This window comes from Mauremys reevesii, linkage group 2 (assembly GCF_016161935.1).
Source record: "Mauremys reevesii isolate NIE-2019 linkage group 2, ASM1616193v1, whole genome shotgun sequence".
Lineage (NCBI taxonomy): Eukaryota > Metazoa > Chordata > Testudines > Geoemydidae > Mauremys > Mauremys reevesii.
Window position 1 is genome coordinate 65196233 of NC_052624.1, and position 22937 is coordinate 65219169.

Here is a 22937-nt window from a genome sequence, read left to right on the forward strand (position 1 = left end):
CCGCCTAGGGCACCAAAAAAGCTGGCGGCGCTCCTGTGCACAACTACTGAGGGGAGAGCTTGATTTGCCAAATTTAGAACCCACTCAAATAACAAATCTAGAACCTATAATTTAAGCACTTTATAGCATCCTAAGTGCACTACAGTAGACATTTCACAGTCAAAATTGAATTTACACTCCTCCCCTGAAGAGCTTACATTCTAAATGAGACTGTTCAGAGTAGAATTTGACGACTGTGGAAAAATTAGATCTTTTTTCCTTCCATGTTTTGCTTTATTTATCTGATAAATCCTAGAAGCAGAGCTGCTCTGAAACCAGAGCATTTATTGTCTGCCTAGCACAGGTTTCCATTTAGTTACAAATACATTATTTTTATTAAATTACCCCCGGAAAACTGATTTTAAATTTAAAAGGTAAAGAATAGTTTTAAAATGAGTTCTAGAGGTTCTAGACACACCTGTGGGTCATTCCATTCTCACACAAACCACTTCCAGGCGTCTGAGTAACTGTTGGCAGGTTGCCAGAAGTTTCTCCGGCATCTCTAACACTGAAGGAAAGAGTGTTACATATGTGTGACAGCTTTAATCTGTGCTGGATACTAGGCTGATCCACGGGGAAGTGATTCGCAGATCAGCTGGACCCAGCGAAAATGGTGCTTTCTTAAGAGATTATAAGTGTCTTCTGTCACTGTCAGCTGTTCTTCAGAATTGTATGAAAGATTAAAATCTGAATTTTTTAATGATAGTTTAACAGCTCATCACAAAATGACGGCTGAATACTAGGCTAAAATGTCTTAGCATTATTGAAGCACCAGAGGGTGCTGTGCTCTAAGATTTGGTTAAATAGTAAAGTTAGCTCTTTTGCACCCTCAGTAACTTTCTTTGCTGTATATGTTAAAACAACAAAATCAGAGGCTGCTGTTTGCTGGTGTTAGCCCTTTGGAAAGCCTGAACGTAGTCAACAAAACACATCTGTAAACTCCTTCTCTCCTTGTAACAGACCCCAGAGGACCTAACAGAGATGGAGGTGGCCCAGCAACCAGCAAAAGTGGTGCTCAACCATCGTTGGGGGGCTTGTTCGCAGGTGGCTTTCCCATGCTGAAACCGGTTGGCCAAAGAGACATGACAGGTAAGGACACTTTTCTGTAAGAAAGAACAGACTAATGAAACTGAGATTGTAATGTGAAATAAAAACACTCCATATAGCTTTTGTGATTGTTTTTTTAAACCTTAGATTTATTTTGGCACCAAACTAATACAGCCCTTTATGTGCACCTGAATCCTCCTTGTCTGGGCCTCTGCCCTTAAATGCTAAATAGTAAACCTTCCAGACCAATAAGAAAAATTGCCTAATATAGAGATACTGTATGCTTTTAATCCAGTTCCTCAAATCTACTGCACCACAGATGTGCATATTGCTTTAGAGGCACATAATAAAAATCCCTGCCCTCTGGAGCTTACAAAGTTAGACCTTGATCTAGCAAATTACTTAGGGCCAGGCTTTCAAAGGTATTTAGGTGCCTAGTGGGATTTTCAAAAGTGCTGTGCACCTAGCTCCCATTTATTTCAATAGGCACTTTTGATGATCTCACTAAGTGCCCGGAGCCAATGGGACTTGGGCGTCTAAGTCATTTTTTATGAATACTTCAGCCATAAGCAGCGATCTAATTTTAAGCATGTGGGCTTTCACATTGACTTGAATGGGGCTAGTTGCATACTTAGGCGCATGTTTAAGTGCTGTGCTGGACTGCGGCCCAAGGAACTAAATCTCCATACCCCCGATCACATGAGTAGTCCCATTGATTTAAACGGAACTACTTGGGTGTGTAAGGGCTACTCCTGTGAATGTATGTTTGTAAGGAAGCCCCAAGTAAGACATGACACAGTAACAGTAACAAAAGTAGAGGGGGGGAAAGTGGTGTGAGGGCTGAAGGTGGTAACACTAAAGGAGTGTGAGTTATGCTTTAGTTGTGCTCTTGTTAATATTTTGTAGTCTTTATATCAAATATTGAATTATAATTTTGTTATAATATTGGTAATTTGTGGGCGTGAATGAATGCTAAGGCCCTATCTTCACAGGAGGAATTTTCCAAAAATTTCCCACTGTTTTTGAGATCCAGTTAGCTCCAGGGGTACTAGTAGTGTAGACAGAGAGATTGTTACTGCCACTGTTTTATGTACCACCTCACCTAATCTTTCTCAGAAGTTGCTTTTAAGGCACAGTTGACCCCAAGCTTGTTAACACTAATGCAGCTGAACTGCTGTTGGTAAAGGTGGGAAATTTTGAAAAATGGCCCTAGTCTCGATGGTGCTAAGAGGTCAGTATTAGAAGCGAGCTGAGAAATGAGTCTAGAAGGTTGCTTGGTCTCAACAACATGTTCACTTTTAGTCATCCCAATCTTGGCATAACTGCAAGGGTAGATATCATATACACTGTATCTTAGGGTACATTGAATTATTCACCTAATGCTTTTAAAACAAGGACTTAGAAATTGAAACTGGAACCTGCAGAACTTCCCCAGTCACTTTTCTAGTGGATTTTACATAGACCTGTTTCTCCATGTATAAGAGGAGTTGGCTTTCAGTATCTGCTTACCCTGTTGTGATCAGGCTATCACCATAGGTTATAGAAGGGTCATCTTCACAGATAATGGGCTTCATGTCTCCATTTACTCCATTCTCTCTCTAATGCGATATGGAATTGAAATTGTCACTGTGATTGGTTAAGCCACTAGTAAATTGATTCCTCCCCCGCCCCCAGTACAAACCACTAAATTGTCTCAATTTCCTGTGGCAGTCAGGAGACAAACCTTTCTGAACCAGGAATGCAAATGAACAAGTGTTTTATGAGATTTCCTAGCTGGACCTAGAGACAGGAGTTAAAAATTAAAATTAAAACCTGAGCATGAAAACATGAATTTTATTCCATTTCCTCTGATAGTTTTGCAATATGCTGGACCAGGATCAGTAACACATTCTGAATGCACTGTGTTAGTAATGCACAGTCTGGATGCATTGTGTTAGTAACATGAAGCTCTGGGGAAAATATTAGTTGAATTTCTTGAAAATGTGTCACTTAACTAATCACCCAATTAAGTGAAAATGTCCTAGGACAGTTAATTAGAACTGAAACTGATCTTCTCGCTCAGGGGCTGTGTGTGTAAGTTTAGGGGAGCTATGGATTCAAATATATTGCCTTTATCAATGGAAAATAAATGCTTGCTTGATAGTTGGACCTTTTGAAACAGTAAATGGGCTTGTCATAGAACTGCTTCCTAATCACTGAAGGCTGCTGTGGGTGCCAAAATGGTGGAGTTGCTCTTTCAGAACTAATGTGGAATCAGACACTCAGCATCCTGTGTGCCTGCTGTGTCCACATAGCCCTGGTGTATGTGGCTGAAATAGCTACAAAGTTATAGAGCCAACCTTTTTGTTATGGCCCACCCCAAAAATCCATGCGATGGAGGGATCTCCACAGAGCACATCTGCACACTGTGTGGGAAGTGAGCTGTGCACATTCGCCGCATTGGAACCACACTATTTCTGTGGCCTATTGTGTCGTCCCCATCCACTGATGGAGAAAGATTTTCCCAGTATGATTGAAGTTTGGGACGGAGCTGGATCAGCACACAGAGGAGGGTATTGTACCAGAGTTGGTGTTTTTGAGAATTTGGTTTATAACATTAGCTCTGCAGCCAGATTTGCAAACTGATGAATCTGGGGCCTCCCAGTCAGAGTTAAGAAATCATGATGTGCATCACCTGCCTTCAGAGGCTGAGAGAGGAAAATTGGAATAACACCTGCATTTTTTTTATTAGCCATTGTAAAAGGCAGACTAAGTGGAATATTCTAAAAGTGCAACTTTCTGAGTGGACCAAGCCAGTCTCCAGGGCTTATACCAGACAGGAGCAGGCATGAGGAATTTTTAAAACTGTATGCTGTATTGGGTACCAACCCACATGCTGTTCTTAAGGCACTTGTCTGTCTTTTCATCTCATTCTGCCTTGTGCAGAGTGGAAAGCCTGTGTCATGAGCTGTCACGACCTCCAGAATTTTCCCTAGAGTAATTTTTCCCCTCAGGTTTGTCAGGCTCTCACATAAGGGAGTACTAAAATGGCTGATAAACTGGAGAATGTTAAGAGGAAAATGAACAAGTGTCTCTTGTACCAAAGCCTTGCAACCCAGCCTGGTTATTTGGGGGGCGGGCATAGTCTCTCTATTTCATTCGAAGCCTTTCAACCACTGTCTGCAGCAGTCATGGACTCCACAGCTATTTCTCTTCCCACTGATCTCAAGGCATAGAGGTAGTGAGAAGTAAGGTGAGGTCTCCCTCTCATAGTGGCTCTGGGATTCATGAAAGGGGGGCTATCAAAGTCCAATCTGCAGTGGGCCACAGCATTGACCGAGGTGACTGGTTTGGAGGCACAGGTTGGTTTGAGAGAAATGGCCTTGCTCTTAGGTGGCTGAAATTCTATCTAATTGCCCTAGAGCCAAGCACCATGAGAAGGGCCCTGCTTTTCAATCCTCTTTTAGTACTACCATGGTGGTATTAGACATAATACCATGGTAGTACTCTAGCCACAGAGACAAAGGGGAATCAAAAGCCTTCTCTCCACTTAGCACTAACAGGCTGGATGGCTTTGTCCCCAGGAATTTCCACAGCATGGGAAAGTGTTACCGGATTTATTGAGTGGTTATTGATTATATTGACTGTTAAGAGTTTCCAGCTAGTCACTGGCTAAACTTCTGAGGTTCAAAAGGTTCTAGTCCCAGAATCAGGTGGAACAGAATTCAGATTAAGTTCAATGTCTGGGAACCCCGATGTGCCCAATGGTGACACTTGCACTGAGGGCAGAGCAAAGCTTTAAATACTTGTATTAGCACAATTAGTAAAAAACACATGTTCCAAACCAAATGAGATGGTAGCTACAGCGTAAAATCAGGCTGATGTCCTTTGCACATACACTCATATTTCTCATGGAGACCTAGTGGTGATCCACAAGGGTCCCACCCTGTCTCTGGCATACCAAGCAAGTTCAGTGGTCAAGATCTCGAGGCATACGTGGTGGTTTGGCCTATTGTAGGGTCTGTTGGCTATAATGAATAATCATATTAATGCCTGGCATCCTTTGTCCATAACTAGCTTCCTTGCCCTAATAATGTTTGTATGTCTTTATTCTATGGGTTAGGATATTAATGATCCCAACTTATTATCCTATACATCAATTTGTTGCCAAGGCAAGTTCATGATTATGCATTTGCAGATGTTCCAGTCCTAAAATATCCAAAGCTGGTATCAGTTTGATTTCCTGTAGTTACTTGGTGTCATTTTATACAAGTTTTAGCAAAAATCTCCTATGTAGCCCAGTCCTGGTTCCCCAATAGCTTAGGGCCGCTGTTAGGCAACTCACTTATGCTAAATCTCAGATGCCTCAAAGCCTTATGCTAGCTACTTAAATTAATGTCTTACAGGCTGTAGGTTTCTTGCATTACTGCTAAATAAAATACCTTTAATCTAACTCTATGGGCTACAGAAAGGTAAGTCTTCAAACAGATTGGTTACACAGAAGCCCACTCCTCCACAGAGAATGGGCACACTTCCTGTTTCATGGGAAAACTGAGGCAAGGAAATGAAATGACTTGCCCACGGTCACCTAGCAGGCCAGTGGCAGAGGTCTCCTGAGTCTCAGTCCAATCCCCTGGAATACGCCGCCTTCTCAACCCTCTCAAATTAGAGATTATCCATTGGAGAAATATTATTTACGACACCTGCGTGGTGGAGGAGTGTCGAATTCCTTGCAGTGTTTTAGTAAAAGTTTTATTGGGCAAATAGGACCAGCTCCTTTTCTGCACTATTTTTATTTGACGATTTGAAACCATGCTTACGTCTTTAATGATCTACCTTGAGGCTTGTGGTTTTGTTTTTCAGCTGGCAAGGCTGGGCAGCTGCCTGGAGTACGAGTGCCTCCTCCAAAGTCTCCAGCCCCATTGAATGGCAATGCCAAAGCAAGCAGTCATGTTTCAAGTCTGCCTGATTGTCCAAGAGCAGCACACCCATTGGAGCTCCCCAGTGGGCCGCGAGCAGGACCAGCTCGGCCCTGCATGCCTGCCCCTCCCCCACCTCCACCAGTTTCCAGCAAACCTTCCCTTGTTTTCCCACCTCCTCCACCTCTTCCCTCTCCTCTGGAAAAACCTGCAAAAGTGTCACCCCCGAATTTGGTGGCTCCACCACCTCCTCCTCCACCACCACCACCTCCTCCTCCTCCTCCTCCTCAGAGTGACAAGCCTGCCAAGGTTCAAGCAACAGCTTTGTACATGCCGCCTCCTCCCCTGCCCCTGGCACCACCTTGTGGATTGACAGTCAGAACTACTGACTTTCCTAGTACTTCTCCCCTGCACCCTGATTTGAGGGATTATCCACCTCCAACTCCTCCCCCGCCTCCACCACCACTGCCTCCTACTTCTTCACCCAGGGGATCCTTGCCATTGCCACCCTCCCCTACCTTTAACAGCGCTGTGAACAGCCAAGACATTCCACCCGCACTGCCCCCCAAATCTCCACACTTGCTCTTCCAAAAACCTGGTATTCAGTCCATGCCTCTTCCTCCTGCCCCACCCTTCTCTCAGCCAGCTTCAGCAGTGCAGAAAAAGAGACAAGGCAGAGGTGCAGGTAAGTTTTGAAAATGAGTTTTCAAACTACACAAGGCTACAGAAAAATACAGCCCTAGTCTGGGAGCTACAGTGGCAGGAGAAGACAGGACGTCTGGAGCCGCAGGAGAGGATCTCTGAACTTGGGAGCATAGATCACTGAGTTCCCAGTGAGAGCAGTTGCTCCTGCTGTGGGTCTGTCTGCCACACTGCCGAGAAAACTAGCCCATGCTTGGTTTTCTCTTCCTGAGAAATGAGCAGTGCAGCAGGTTGGAACCAAGTTTGGGACAATAAGTATTAAGTGGATTTCCTGGGGAATCCCTAGGGAGAGATTAATTCAAATTCCAGTTATGCAAAAGCCCAGCTTTTTGAAGCTACGCCCTTAGGGAGAGGGCGTAGCTTATTGTCTGCTGACTACCTGTTACAGAAGGCCAAGATCAAAGGGCCTGAGCTGTATTTAAAAAAAAAAAAAAAAAAAGGCTGATCTGCCCAGACTGGGCTCGATATAAGATAGATGAGCTTGTAACCATGGGGAAAACCTAGTTGTAGGTTTCAAAAGAATAAAACCTACCAGAGCCCTAGTTTGGAGTGATCTGTGGTAGACTTTTTAGCATGCATGTAAGTTCTTTTATTATTTTAATGTTTTCTCTGTAATGCTTTTACCTTAAGAATAAATGTGATTGCTTATAACAGTGGAAAATACTCTGGTCATGACCCTATGACAGAAAGCAAAGCACAGGCACTGGCCTTTTTTAGCAGTCTGGCTTGCTGAAGATAACCCAGTGTAAAGCAGGGAGCTGTGCAGCCTTAAAATCCCTGGTCAGCAGAGTGAGAGGCAGGTTTCTGCTCTAGAGAGGTAACAGCAGAGAACCGGAACCCTAAAGTAGGTGCCCTTTGTGGATCATGGAGGGGGAATACAAGAGCAGTTACCCTGAAACTGTGACATATAGGGTGGCAGTGTGTGTGAGATCTATGACCGTGTGAATTTCTGTAAGTGCCAACAGCAGTCAAAGAAGCATAGAAGGGCAAAGCACAGAGAAAAGTCGCATAGTCTTTATGGGAAAGGAACAGTGAAAAGAAAGAGGAAAATGAGTCATGAACAACTGAAGAGAAGACAGCTAGTTGAACTATGTAGAGAAAGGCAACTCAACACTGAAGAGTAGACAAAGGCAAAGCTAATGAACTTGCTATATTCTGATGAGGAAGAGGAGTGATGGGTCAGGTTCACAAAGAAAATCCAGCCCACTGACAGAGTCCAGCAAGCAGGAAAAATCTTAGAGCCAACTCCTTGGAGAGAAGCAGGGATGAGGTTGATAGAAACAGCCTCCATGCTCCATCCAGACCAAATGCATCATTGCAACAGGGATCGGGGACAGATCTACAGGCAGACCTAGAGAGGATACAGGTGGAGAGGGGCAGACAGCATCTGGAAATCCAGCTACTTCTAGACCAGAAGTGCCAGTTGGAAAAAATAGGAAATTGGGTTTGTGATATTGAGAAACAGGCAGCTCTCCATAATAAAAACCAGCTAAAGGGTTGGGCTGAACCTTACGTATTGGCAGCAATGGGTAGAGAGAACAAGTAATTGACTATATTTTTTTAAAGCTAAGGGAAACGTCTTTTAAATATAATGGGTCAGGTATTCAGAGATAGTGATGAGTATAGAATAGATAGAATCACTACAGCAGTAACGCTTGGAATGTGGCAGCTATAAAATAACCTACTGCCATGGTGCCATTTGGCTTTGAACGAAACATTGTCTTAGGTCTAAAGTCCAATCAGTTCATTTTTCAAAGGAATGTCTTAAGAACTCATTCATCCATTACTGTATCTTTATGTGTGGTCTGCTTCTTTTTAAGTAAGCAACACTGGGAAGTTAATTCCGCCTCCGCTGCCTCCAGCAAGATCACCATCAACTGAGCTTACGAGCAAGTGTCCATATACCCAAGTTTCATCGTGGCCAGCTGCACATGAGCCCTATCCACAGCACAGAAATGGAAACATGCACATCATTGGTAATATTTTCTAAATTAATCTTCTTTGCTGTACTTGAAAGATTTCAACACAAAAGCCTGATAAGTATACATAGTACCAAAACCCCATCTCACAAATCTTACAGTAACTGTGAAAGTCCAGTGTGCACGAAGTCTACTGTGAAAAAGCAGAGAGATCTTGAGATACGCTCTGTAGTGTTCCTCTGTAGAAGAGCCTTATACAACAATAAAGTTATAACTTTTCATTAGGTTTTTGGACTGTCTGATAGAATAGAAAAGTAAACACCTGTTGTAAACTTCTACAGGACAGTGCAAAATGCTATACAGAAGTAATAACTTTCTATTAAATTATATTGGGTTTTAGAGTAATATCTACAGAACCCTAGTGGTTCTATCCCCATTAAATTCTATAGGACAGAGGTTCCCAGGGACACGTTTTTTGTGGTTTGGTGAGTTGGCAGTTTGTTTTCTTTGTTTCTAGCTGGTTCGTTACTCTAAAGCCAGGTGAGACTACATCAAATACTGTCCTAACCAGAGCCATCCCTTGGGTAGGGTGAATTGGGGCGACTGCTCCAGGCCCCGCACTTTGGGGGGCCCCACGGGCTGGTGCGATTGGCCAGTGTGGTCGGTCCTGGACATGATGAGTTTGTCCCGGAAGTGACAGATTCATCATTTCTGCCCCAGGCCCTGCGCTCCCCTAGGGACAGCCCTGGTCCTAACATCATTGTAAAAAATTGCTGTGGTTGCCACAGGCATGTTATATGATTAGTATTGGAATGGTGCAGTTGTGAATGAAAAAGGGGTGATTAACCAGATAATTCCACTTAAGATGGAGTTTTTCCACAGTATGAACCACTGTAAACGTCACTGGGGTATCAGTCAGGCACTTCAACTATAATAGTTTACTGGGTCAGCAGTTTTCTTCCAGTGATAATCCAGCTTTGTTAAGAGTGGCCAGAGTTTATTTTCCTGATAGACTTTTTTTTTTTTTTTTAATTCTCTAGATGACTTTGAGTCTAAGTTTACTTTCCATTCTGTGGAAGAATTCCCCCCTCCTGATGAATTCAAGCCATTTCAGAGAATTTATCCCAGCAAGGAATCTAGAGGTAGGTGTAGAAGAATCTTGTACACGCATGGCAGGATTAATGCTGTTTTTCCAACATTGTTAAAAATGTTGATGTGAATACAAACAAACACTGGGCAACAATTTAGTGTGAAATCATGATTGAGTTGCTAGGATACACTGAAAGTATACCATGATTATTGAATCTTTGGGATTTATTATAACAGTAATGAATCATCTTTCATTATACAGTGTTTCTAGAAAAAGCCCAAACAGTAGCATGGCTGACATGCCACCAGTTTCATTGTATTCATTACATTCTTAAAGTAGGAAGCTCTTAACGTTAAAAATAATGTTACATAAGCAGACTTAGCATGGTCTTGACCCAGCCTTAATGTGTTCATAAACTGGTGACATCAGAAATGAATTGTGGTTTAATACTGAACCTGTAATCGCTATATACGAATATAAAAGACAGTTCCAAGTTTTCAAACCTGAGTGCTTAAAGTTGCATCCTAACTCTGCATTTTGGCACCTAATAAGAATGTCAGATTCTCAGAAGCACCAATACACTGGGAGATACAGATGCTCAGCCTTTGAAAATCATATCACTGTGTTTGGGGAGCATGTCACCCACCCAGCTTTGAAAATAGGCATTTATAAATAGATGAATAAAATCACACAAATTCCTATTCTAACCATACAGGGTACTATTTGTATAGATCCCATGTGTTCTGTATTATGCTAGACAACTCCCTACCCCCCAAATTTTCATCCTCACACTACTTTTCTTAGACTGTTCCCATAGAATATCAGGATTGGAAGGGACCTCAGGAGGTAGTCCAACCCCTGCTCAAATCAGGACCAATCCCCAATTAAATCATCCCAGCCAGGGCTTTGTCAAGCCTGATCTTAAAAAACCTCTAAGGAAGGAGAAGTTTTTATGCAGGGCCATAAGTACTGTAAGCATATACAGAAACAATAGACATCCTGTAATAGATGGTATCCTATGTATCTTACAGATACCCCTAAAAATCCTCCACTAAGAACACATGTGAGATGAGAAGATCCCTCTAACGGACCTCTGGTGCAGTACTACACAGGAGGAGTGAAGATAACAAGATAATGTATGAAACAGAGGAGGTTTTGTTAAATGAGTAGAGATTATATTTTAACAATCAAATGATGCAGTGTCGGACCTGATTTGATATTTTTAAAACTGGAAAAGAAATACTTTAATTATGCATTCTCTGAACTAGCCTAACCATCATATGGCAATAGAGGAGAGCGCTGGCACAGGCTTTTAAATAATTGTTGGATACTTTACTTCAGGAATTTTTAAAACCAAGCACCATGAGATTTAAATTATTTAGTAGTGTTCACTATGTAATTCTCATTCAAATCATCATCAAGAGATATCATCTCAAACAGTATTCCATGCATTAAATACACTCCAATATTTTTCTTTGTCACCTTTTAAATATTTTTAGTATTCCCCCCTGAGAGCTCTAATTATATTTACAGGAGTTTTCAATTAGCTATCTGAAAATAAGATACTATATATTGTATGGTTATTGGCATGACTCTATAATCTCATTGTAAGTTACTTTGCTACCTGTTTCCTACCTACCCACCACACTGCTGCAAAATGGCCTCTCCTTCATTACCACCACATAGGGGTCCATAATTGCAGGGATTTATTGGTCAAACATATCTATAGGCAGGAGAAAGGGTCTGCGGACACCACTGCACACAGTACGCTATTCTATCTCAGATTTGCTAGTGGGTGTGCCCGTCAGAAGGGAATGAGCTAGAACATGACTGCCTGGGCTGGATTGCCTAACAGCATTGCCATGCATTGGCAGATAGGGCAAAGCTTTTCCAAAGTGCTTCTCCTGAGGTCAGAAAGCAAAACTGGGATGAATGCATTTGCCAATGAGTGTTTGTTTAAGGGCATAGCTGGACCATCATGTCTCTAAAATGTGACCCTTTTGTACAGTATAGATTTTCTCTTTAAATATTGCTTATTGTTGCTGCTCGCCAGGAGCCCACCTGCCACTTGTTTGACAGGCTTTCTAGACATTGTTATTCCCTCTCTCCCCACCCGCACATTACCCCTCTCCAATTAGCTAAAGAAGCTTTCAATAGCTAAATACTAGAAAGAAGACAACTGGTATTGTTCATTCTCACCAATCTCTTTTGAACGGCTCTGGAAACAATTGCCAGAAGTCCTCCTTTATTTATATGCTCCATCAGGGGCAGCTCTAGGAATTCCGCTGCCCCGATGCTCCACCCGAGCCGCGGGACCAGCGGACCCTCCGCAGGCACGTCTGCGGGAGGTCCACCCGAGCCGCGGGACCAGTGGACCCTCCGCAGGCATGCCTGCGGGAGGTCCACCGGAGCCGCCTGCCGCCCTCCCGGCAAAATGCCGCCCCAAGCGCGCGCTTGGGTCTGGAGCCAGCCCTGTGCTCCATGCAGCTCTTTTCACCCAAATACTAAATGCGAGCCATGAAGGGCTGCAGTCTGGAACTGCAGATTGATTCGCAAGATACTGTACCTCAGTTTGCCACAGGCACCAAAAACTCTCCTCCCCCTTCTGCCAGTTGCCGTGGCTGACAGGATGGAGCTAATGCAGGTTACCTTAATTACCTCACCGGAAATCAGACTTTTCCTTGCAGGTGCACCCATAGGTTGACTTGTCTCTGATCGGCTTAAAGTTATACAATTAAAATGGCCAGGCTAAGGGTGCGTCAATCAGTCTTTTGATTCACATGTGTTGTTTCCCTTGGAGACTCTCAATTTCAGGACCCTGGTCCTGAGTTTCCACAAAGTGGCCTTAATCTCTTGTTTTTCAGGAGTCCAGGAGTATGGGGGTGCCTGAAATCATTCCAGAAGTTCTGCACTCTGGCAGGCACCTCCTCATTAATCCTCCTCTTTCCAGGGGAGCTGAACAGAACTGATTCTGCAAGCAGTAGCCAGGAGGGGGAGCAGCAGGCCGCAGATCGGAGGAGGAGGGAGGTAGGAAACTCTCCCCGGTTGGTTAGAAAAGGATCAAGATTCTGGCTTCCACTTCTCAGTACAGAGAACCTGGGCCCCTCCCTAGGTTAGCAGAGGTGGTAGTGATCTCCAAGGGAGGAAACTCAAATGTGGAGCCAGAGCAGGGTAGGTTTTAGGAGAATGGCTAGATTTGATGGTGGGGGCTGGGGAAGACTGATGGAGTTATGACTATTCAAATATGCATATGAAATTAAAGCCTTATTTGCATAAACTCTGCAGCATCCCAACTTGCAAATATAGCAGGTATGTTAAATCCAGTTTAGGGCTATAGTTCTGCCCTTTTGCTGTCTATCTCTGGATAGTGCCTTTCTCTGCAAAGTTAGCTAGTAGCCTTGTCACCACCACGTAAATACTAAGGAAGGCAGAAGTGGTCATGCCCTTGCAACTAGCTGGACTTTAAGGACATCAGGTAAATAAGATCCTAGCAACTCAGCTGTGGACAGTTGGGGGTGGGGAAGTTGTTCACATGGCGCCTGACTGGTCAACAAAAAGAAGGTAACTGTGTGGAATCATTCACGGATGGATAAGTGGGCTGCAGTTACCTACATATGCTTAATATACTACCCCTGTGAAGGGCTTGGGACCAGATTCATCAGTGAACTCTGGCAGTTTGAGAGCTATTTTGCATTGGTGGAGCCGCAGACCACAGCAGTGAATCTGGCCCTGAGTCTGATTGGACAGAGGAGGTACAGAGGGAGGTTCTGAAGCCACTGAATTATCTCCTGGAAGAACAGCTTTGCCAGCTGTAGAATGCAGCAGCACCATAGGGCTTCTGAAACGTAACCCCCTCCTGGCTTTTTTTCTTGCCTGTACTGATCCCTTAATAAATAGTTTGCCTGTGTGTGTGACATATTGAAAAATAAATGCTGTCACCAGTATTGTAATTACAATAGTTAACTGTGTTTGAGCATATAAAATGTAATAAAAGTCAAATTTAGGTAGGCGTCAACATGGGCATTGCAACTTTTCTTACAGAAGGTCTAATACGAGGCTATTCAGGAATAGTATTCTGCTACAGTATTATAGTCATTGTGCATTAAAAGCAAACGTGGAGTATGACTTCTTGCCTATTCTCATCTGTACTGGAACCTGTAATACTGTGTAACAAATATTTTATAAAGATTTAAAAAAATATATTTAATAAAGTGTCTCTTGGTAGATTAGTTCCTCCTTTGTACTTTAGCTTATGTGCATTAAATGGAGATGGCTTAATACTGTTTCACTAAGGTGAGTGAGTGGTGGTACTTCTCCAAACCATGCCTCAGCTTTAAGGGCCTAGATCAGGTGCCTGGGCTCCCTATATAATGACTGTGGAAAGAGAGGCACTTCAATGAACAGGAGTCACAAAAACCAGCACCCTAGGTCAGTGTTTCTCAAATGTGGCCAGGGGCTTTTTGTGCGGCCACAACCTCCTAGGTGGTGATATGCCCAGGAGGGTAGAGATGACAAAGCATTGGCTCCTTCCCCACCCTCCCTGTTGCTCCTGGATGCGCTTCCCTGCTCTACCTCTTGAGACAGGTGGGGCACAATGCTGCAGGAGCAAGGTGAGTTCTTGACCCACCTTGGGAGAAGGGGTTTTGGGTGGCAGGCTCCAGCAGCTCCAGCCACACAGCCCTGGCCTTCAGCTGCAGGGCTTCAGCCCCTAGTTCCGGCAGGTACTGACCCCCGACTCCTGTCTTGGGCTCTGGCCATGCAGTGGCAGATGCTGGCCCTAGACACTGACCCCCAGCTGCACAGCACCAGGTTCTAACCACAGGGCTTTAGGCACCAGCCTCCGGGTCTGGCTGCAGGGTTTGTCTCTGGCCCCCAGTTCTGGCTGTGCGGGGGTGGGCACTGGCTCTGGTTCTGGCCACACAGTGGTGGGCACTGGCCCAGGCCCAAGCTGTGCAGCAGCAGGCTCCGACTGCAGGGCTTCAGGTGCAGACCCGTGGCTCTGGCCGCATGGCCATGGTGCTGATCCCCTGCCCCAGCCACATGGCAGCAGGTGCTAACAGACAGCTCTGGTCCTGGGAACTGGGGCTGACCCCTGGCCGCTCAGCAGCCAGCACTGGCTCCAGCTACACAGTGGCAGGCATTAACTCCAGGTTCTGGCCATGCGGCAGTAGACAGAGGCCCGGGTTGCTGACCCACAGCTCTGGCTGTGCAGTAGCAGGCTCTAATCTCTGGCTCTGGCCACACAGTTCCTGTCCCTGGCTCTGGCATGGGCACTGAGCCCTGGCCCTGGCCACATGGCAGCAGACACCAACCCCCAGCTCTGGCCATGCAGCAGTAGGGCTCATCAACCCCACCCCTGGACCCTGCTGCCTCCCATATCCTGCATCCATCCCACCATCTCTGGCCCCTGCTGCCTCCCACTTTGATCTCCCCCATTCAGGGCTGGGTCCTGGGGCTTGCATGGATTGGTTAATATCACTTTTCTCAGCAAGTATCACTTTTCACAGCAGACTTACTAGCTCTCTGGGAGGCTGTGAAAAGCGATGATCTTAAACATGCAAGTATCACTTTTCACAGCACCAACACAGCAGGCATTTTGTGACTTGCAGGATCCTTAAATCTGGGTTTAAGTACTTAAATCCTTTTGTGAATCTAGCCTCAACTATTTAAAATTCCTCTGTACCCAGAACTTCATCCAACTACATTTTTATACAATGCATGGTGCTGGCTGACTTTTCCATGCTGTCCATGTGTTCAGATGTGTAAAGAAAGTGGCTGTTGACTACCAGAGGCTGAGGTAGCAGGCAACTTTGACCTCCATGTACTGAACAATACTATGCTGCATTACATTGTTGTGCTGGTGTACATACATGAATGTGCCCACAGAAATTTAAAAACATGGAAGATGATACAAACACCTAGGGGTTCCCCCTCCTCCCTCCAACAAAACCAAGGTCTTTTCACTACTCCTACAGTTTGATGGTTCAGCATCCATGACGAGTCCTTGATGCTTCTGCCCAGTCAGTAAGGCACTGACTCAACTAACCCTCTTCAGCTATTGATTTAGAGTGTATTGCTTTCTCCAGTATTATGGAACAAGTGCATGTTGTGATAGTACACACAAGAGAGGGTCTCAACCTCAGCCCCGCCCCTTTTTTATGCACTATATGCATGAAGGCAATGGCCTGGCTCAAAAGGACTTGCAGAGTGAAATTTTTTGTACAAAATACTTAGTACCTGGCTCATGGTGCTGAAATGAATTTATTTATTTTGCCAATCAGCAGTTCCCAACAGATACATAATTCCCACAGGATGATTGCAAACCTATACATATTAGTTCCCACAAGCAATTTAGCCAAACAAGCTTTGCAGTGTCTTGATTCAGTCTGAAGGCCTACATCTTGACACCCCCCCTCCCCCCCCCCAGACAGGCAACAGGGCTGATGTGTGAAAATAGCTGCATGAGATGCTGGGCACTAGCTGCAGCGAACAATACAAAACAGTGCACTTTATTTAAAGTAGACATCTTTACTCCCTGCCCCCTTTGGCTCAACATAGCTAAGCCAGAATTCAGAGTGAATGTGAAATGATGCCTCTGTGCCACCGACTCCACTGGCTTTGAAGTTTAGTGTCTTTATCCTGTAAGCATTAAACACATCTTTAGAACTGAGCAAGTCAGCACAGGTATTTTAATTTATAACAGACTGTGTTTCACGTAATGCTTGTCAACATCATTCAGGGCAGGTTTAGTACAAGAGCTTATTTGAGTTGTGGACAATCAGGGTACATCTACACAACAAACGGCAGCCTGCACCCAGGAGTCTCTGAGCCTGGGTTGACAGACTCAGGCTTGCACTACACTACTATAAATAGCTATGTAGATGTTCAGGCTCAGACTCTGAAGTCCAGGGTTGGGGGGTGGGTTTCAGAGCCTAAGCTCCATCTTGTGCTGCAATATCTACACAGGTGTCTTTAGCACTGGAGCACAAGCCCAAAGTCTGTTGCCCCAGGCGCTGTGATTTTATGCCACAGGCTGTGGGATAAAGCCTTGGAGGCACCAATTCTGCAAGTGACTTCATGCAGGAGCATCCCTGAACCACATCAAGCCCCACTGAAGTCAAGAAGATTCAGGAGGTAAGTTGCAGGATCAGAACCTTAATGTGCAAGAATGAGAACACGAGCATTTTCATCACAGTTGTGTGCTTTTAGAGCAGAAGACTTCTCCCTTCTAAGCAGAACTCCTGTCTTACAACTAGAGAGGAGCCGAGTACAATATCCACTGTGGGGAATTTGATTTTTCCCTTTTTAACCATGGCTGCAGTACACAGAGTGCACTTACAGAGGCAACATGGAGGATCAACTTGTTTTAAAAAAAGTTGACCACAAGGGTCTTTGAGACATTTTACTTACTTGTTTCACATAAGTGGACCAGCTCTTCTTCAGTGAATCGGTATATACTCTGATATTTCCAAGAGCATATACTTATGTTAATTTATCACAACACTGCCTAGGCAAAATAGAACATGATTATACACATCAAATTAGTCATTTACATGTAAGAGACTCCAACACATTGGCGCAAAAGGCACAATAATCACTGCTTGCCTGTATTTCCCTAATGCACAAGCCTGTCTATCCAGTTGCAGATATTCCATGGTTTGGGTGTAGTTTTAGAATCTCTTGGACTATATGAAATGGTTGACACTCTCATTCACAGTGTAACATTTTTGGGACAGTGTGTGCCAAAGAAAGTTCTTTTCATCTTTCATTTCAGAATCTGACAAGCAAACTTTAAACTCCAATCTGTTGTTACTTGGCTATGTTTACATTACATTTACCTTGCTTTGGGAGCACATGTGTTTGTATTATATAGTCTGCTGAACACTGGCCTCTTTGGCACCTTTTAAATTATGGATGCAGTTTTTTGAATGTGCACAATATTGCTTTGGCTGTTTTAAATTGCTGATGATCCAATGTACAGCAGCTGTGGCAAAATGGCCAATAGTGGTATGGTGGGTCCCATACTTTTCATGGGGGAGGGGGAGAAGAGGTAAGACTAGGACACCATCCCTTACCCCTGCTAGTGGCCTGGGAAGGTGGTAGAGGAAGGAAGTGGTCTGGATTTGCTCCTCACTCTAAGCCCCAGCCCCTCTCAACCCCTGCAGGTTTCTTGTCCTTGACACAGCTCCCTTCCTCGCGTTCTCTGGTCTTTCAAGTCTCAGTAACACACCTCCAAACTCCAATCCTCTCGCCTGCCTCACACCACCCTCTGCCTGAAGCAGGGAGGTTTTATTAGATGCCTCACAGGGCCTTAATTGACTACAGGTGTTCCAATTAACCTGAAGTAACCTTCCCTAGTCTACATGGAACCACGCCTTAATTTGGTTAGGATTTATATATCTCCCCTCTCGCATGGCTCCCTGGCCCTGCTGTATCACACATATTAAGAGAATTACAGAAACAGCTATATAAATCATATTTTATAGTGCATCTCATGCACTGTAAAATGTCATAGTAGACAGTGGCTCACCTCTGAACAGTTACTGAGATTACCTGGATACTTTGTATAGTGGCCACTGTCTTACACTTGGAGTGGCAGCTACACTGTTTAAGAGACATGTTCAGTGTTACCTGCAAAGTCAAGGGCATGGGGTGTCGGGCTCCTAGAAAGGTGTTGATCACCTTTGTCCTGTTTCCATTTCAAGCAAGCTGGAATTATAGTACTTATGAAAGAAGGGAGGTGAATTCAAAAAACAGACACAAAAAACCCAAAAGGGGATACAAAGAGAATTAAAGGGGAAGAACAATAACCATCAGAAAATCAGTTTGAGCCCAGATGTATTTCACTGGCAGATCTTTTTGAAATTGTATTCTACAGTAGCCTGGATTTATTTATTTAGGTATTTATACCTGCTCCTGTATTTTTCACTTCATGCATCTGATGAAGTGGGTTCTAGCCCATGAAAGCTTATGCCCAAATAAATTTGTTAGTCTCTAAGGTGCCACAAGGATTCCTTAGTGGTTTGGGTTTTTTCCTGGAGTGATACTGTTGTTTGAGGCGATCTGATAAAGCCACAACAGGACTTTAATAGAAAGCAAGTAAACGGAAAGGGATAATTTTATGGCTGTATATGGTTTGTGTAGCCACAGCATAAATATAGACTTAAGTGCCTGCTGAATGGATTTATAGCTGGAAGTGGCAGATGAAGCATTAGTAAAAACTTCCTTAAACTGTGTTTGTAAGATGTTTGACTCTGATTCCAAGCAGCTGAGAGCTACATATTTTGTAGGGATTGGGTGCAGCCCCAAACACACTATCTGTGTCAAAAGAGTGGTGAACTGATGCTCCCCTTCTGAGAAACAGTTCTTCAGCGGGGGCTTCTCTTCTCAATCATCAACCTCCCTCCAAAAGAAAAAAATTTTGTTCATGCTGCTGCAATTTTTCAGTGGGTGGGAATTAACACCTTGTCCCCCACCCAGCTCTAATATTGTCCCTTGTGTCATGAGTTAAGAAGGTTCCCTTGATCAGTGCTCACCCTGTGCACTAGATTAACTTCTTAAAATAAAGGAGTTAGGGCAAGAGCACACGAAAAGTAGATAATCACTGGAGTCACATGAATCCAAATATGAATCTAGAGGGTGAAATGGTGTGCTGATGAAAAACTGCAAATAAACCATTTGTATCCTCCTCTCTGCAGGTTGTAAAGGAGTAACATTCAGATAATCGCTTCACTGTGAATTTGTGCCTTGCATGGAGTAAGCAACAGCTCAGTCACAGTCACTTCCTTTTTCTTGTACTAAATAATTGGAGATTTCCTCTGGCTGTAAACAGCATATACCATTTGGAGATCTCACAGAATTGTCTTTCAGATGGCAATATAGTCCCACAGCCAGACTACTGTCCCTAATTTTATTTTCAATGCCCAGCCTCTAGTCTAACAAAAAAAAGTGTTCTGACTGAGTTGTCACTGCACTGATGTGTCTACCAATGCTGCCTTGAAGTCATCTGATTATATAATCTACTAGGCACTCAGTTTGATTCTGCCTGCAATACACAGTACTATGACTCTTAGGAAAAGAAAGAAAAAAAACCCTATCAGGCATCACAAGTGCAATCGTTGTTTTTCCAATGTCTGAATAGGTGAGGGCAGCACTGAGCCCCGGGGGCATAATTCTGCTCATGTTCTGGCATAAGTCAGAGTGGCTCCATTGCAGCCAACCGAGTTACACAAGCAAGCTCAGACTCAGGCTTTTGCTCTAATTCAGACTGTCAGGGGCTGCTGTTTTTGTTTTTAAAACCGCTGTCATTTCCAGTGTGAAGTGGTAAGCATACATGTACCTGGTGACATTCTAAGCATTTGAGCTTTGCTACCTCGCCTGAGCTATACAGGGGGAAATAAAACAAAAACATTTGTTTGCTTTAAAAGATTATATGGAAATTACACTGGAATGAAGTTATTCCTTGTTTTAGTTGTTTGTTGCCCAAACAATGAAACATTCTGCACTACATTAGCTGGCATGCACACACGGACCAATTGGTGACTCTCTCCTTTCACTACACATAGAACAGGACCACCACATGATTGGACAAAGGAAAGCAATTTTGTTAACTCGATATAGCTACTGAGGAACATTTTTCTAGAAAGACAGAAGCCTTTTTGTTTGTTTTCCTCCTGCAAATTCAGCTATGTGGACTGGAGACTTTCAAGGCTCGAAGAACTATAGAGTCTTCTTGTGAAAAGGCTAACGGTGTCCACTGTGGCTGAAATGAGATAACAGTGGTTTAAAATCCACATACAGCAACAATCAAATGGAAAACTAAGAGAAGCTATAACATTACATAAAGGAAAAAGACTTTTGAGACAATCCATTCAGAGAGGTATCAAAAGGGACATAAAGATAATGGAGGCCTGATTCTACAATCATTTAAAGTGATGTAAACCAGGAGTAACACCACGGAAGTTATACCAGCACCATCAGAATCAGACTAAGTCTTGCATTTATACATCTTATCTATACATATGCAGAGGAGTTGCTTTTCTGACAACTTAGCAGTTTCTAAATCAAAGTATTAAAACATCTGCTTACTTCACTTGAAGAACTTAATTTCTGTATCGACACAGTCATAGAAAAGGTCTACTACTTCATCAGGATGCAGAACCTCTGTACTGGTGAGGATGTCCTCCATAGCTTCTAAGCCTTGTCTTTCAAGGTCTAACATAATCCTCATCAGCTTCTGACCTTTATCCTAAAGGCAAGAAACAGCCAAGTTAAAGTACCCATTAAACAAATTCAAGTGACTTTTTACTACTCCTCTCTGCTGTGGGGGCACCTACACACTATTTGAAAACATCCCATTCCTCCAACCCCTCCTCCCCCCACAATACTGATTTTTTTTCTTCAGTATTAGTGTGGTAGAACCCTAAGCAAAAATGAAAACAGTCTATCATTTAACATGCAGAACAAACAATAGAGACTAGTAATCAAGAAACTCTAGTAAAATAGCGAGTAGTAAATTCAAAGAAATAAGAACTTTAAAGATTGTGCATAGCTTGAGAGTGGGGGATAAAACTTGTATAACTATGAGGAAAAAAAAGGAGTTTCTATGATTCATCTCAAGTCTGGAAATTCATTAACAACAAAAGTACTGCAAGACATGCAGGAGTTCCTGGAAGGATTTTTCAAAAACAGGCACTGGTACAGAGAACAGAATGTAGAACAGTATCCCTCAGAACGTCACCCTCTTTACTCTAGGTTTAGTCACGGGATTAAAATCAATGAGTTTGCCCTTTTATCTTTTAACCTCTGTATAGTCAAACAGCATCAACGTGAAAGACAGATGAAATGTTACGTCTCTAAATTACAGAGAAGATTCCAACCCGGAATAGGGGCTTTGTCTCTATCAGACACTACAAGGCTTACTAGGCTGCTGCTTTTCAACAATTTCTGTGTAGAAAGTCCTCTCCAGAAAATATATTGCTTTAGCTAGTTTTTAGCATAAGAGTGCACTTTCTACTTCAGTCTCTGTGAATGGTTGCATTAAGTAGCAGGACTGCTGTGTGGTCTGGAACTGACTCCTTGAAAAGAAAATGCCATTTCTGTCTTTGTAGACTATTTCACTTATTCTGGAAGCTGCAAACAAGATTCTCACTCTAAGAAGGAACATTTTTAGCAGTAAGGGTGGATGTGGCTTTTGCAGATTCTCTTATTGGTGCTCTACAGGTCTTCCCCAAAAGGATATAGTCACTTATGCTAAGCTTCAGAGTATCAAGAATCCAAAGTTTCAGCATCATGGGCCCGGATTAATTTTATATTTGCTCTTAAGGGTGTTCTAAAATTTCACATGAGAATATTGAATACTTTTCAAACAGAGTGTGCTGACTCAGCCAGACTTTCCTATTTATTTTCCATGATTTGAAAGTTGGCCTCAGATTAATTTTCCAAATCCACGATTGCCATTTATTAAAATTTTAAACATGGTAAGTAAAACTTGTCAAGTTTACCATCTATATTTACTGAAGAAGATTTCAAGTCATCTTATGTAGCAGGTACTTCCATCACCACCATAGGTCTGCCAGGCTTTTCTGATTGTGGGTCTATGTGACTCTACAGCTGACAGCAGAAAACTAACAGGTTGAGGCCAGAAAGTTTTAAACAGGAATAGGCTGGTCTGTTTGCTTTTTGGGCTTAGGCCTTTGTGTAAAGAAAAACTAAACTTTTCAGAGAGAAAATACCATAATTTAAAGGTACAGAACTGGGGTGGGATGGGGTTAGTTTTAGGGTGTCATTGTGTTAAAAGAGGGTTTTCGATAGTCCTTTCTTCTGAAGAACACACTATGAACAGTCTTTTCCTTTATTAGCTCAAGAATCAGAAGGTGTGTGTCTAATGAATTTTGCAGAAAAAAAATGAACTAGATCTTGTTTCATTCCCTTAACGGATGAAATGCACTAGGAGAAGATATAATAAGTAGGATGGTTTTTCATGATGTATGGCATTTGGTGGAGCCATTGTATTTACCTGGTTGTGCTGATGATGAAATGGGAGGGAGGAGTCATCAACCTACTGTACATAGTTTGCCAAAATGGCAGATTATTGATTTAATTCAGGGGTGGCCAATCTGAGCCTGAGAAGGAGCCAGAATTTACCAATGTACATTGCCAAAGAGCCACAGTAATACATCAGCAGCCCCCTCATCAGATTTCCCCGTCCCCCACTTCCAGCGCCGCCCACCCACTGGCAGC

The 22937-nt window shown here is 43.3% G+C and overlaps 2 protein-coding genes across 9 annotated transcripts in view; one reads left to right on the forward strand and one right to left on the reverse strand.

The window, feature by feature from the left end:
• Positions 1 to 13919, forward strand: part of WIPF3 (WAS/WASL interacting protein family member 3) — a 57081-nt gene extending 43162 nt beyond the window's left edge. For 4 of the 5 annotated variants that reach the window (XM_039526967.1, XM_039526966.1, XM_039526965.1 and 1 more), the window contains exons 4-8: positions 1000 to 1128; positions 5929 to 6669; positions 8507 to 8662; positions 9646 to 9747; positions 10727 to 10890. In XM_039526967.1, the coding sequence (XP_039382901.1) occupies positions 1000 to 1128; positions 5929 to 6669; positions 8507 to 8662; positions 9646 to 9747; positions 10727 to 10767 (1169 nt within the window). In that variant the 3' untranslated portion in view covers positions 10768 to 10890. Of the gene's footprint in view, positions 1 to 999; positions 1129 to 5928; positions 6670 to 8506; positions 8663 to 9645; positions 9748 to 10726; positions 10891 to 12559 lie in introns of those variants that run through there. The other variant, XR_005594945.1, reaches the window with a different exon arrangement.
• Positions 13920 to 15937: 2018 nt separating this feature from the next.
• SCRN1 (secernin 1) overlaps positions 15938 to 22937 on the reverse strand; it is a 57822-nt gene continuing 50822 nt past the window's right edge. Inside the window, exons 8-10 of one of the 4 annotated variants that reach the window (XR_005595052.1) lie at positions 20784 to 20943; positions 17771 to 20457; positions 15938 to 17198 (exon numbers count right to left, since the gene is read on the reverse strand). Coding sequence is in view for 1 of the 4 variants with exons in the window: in XM_039527347.1 (XP_039383281.1) it covers positions 20785 to 20943 (159 nt within the window). In the remaining 3 variants the exon portion in view is untranslated. Of the gene's footprint in view, positions 20458 to 20783; positions 20944 to 22937 lie in introns of all 4 variants that reach the window. The other 3 variants (XR_005595051.1, XR_005595050.1, XM_039527347.1) reach the window with 3 other exon arrangements.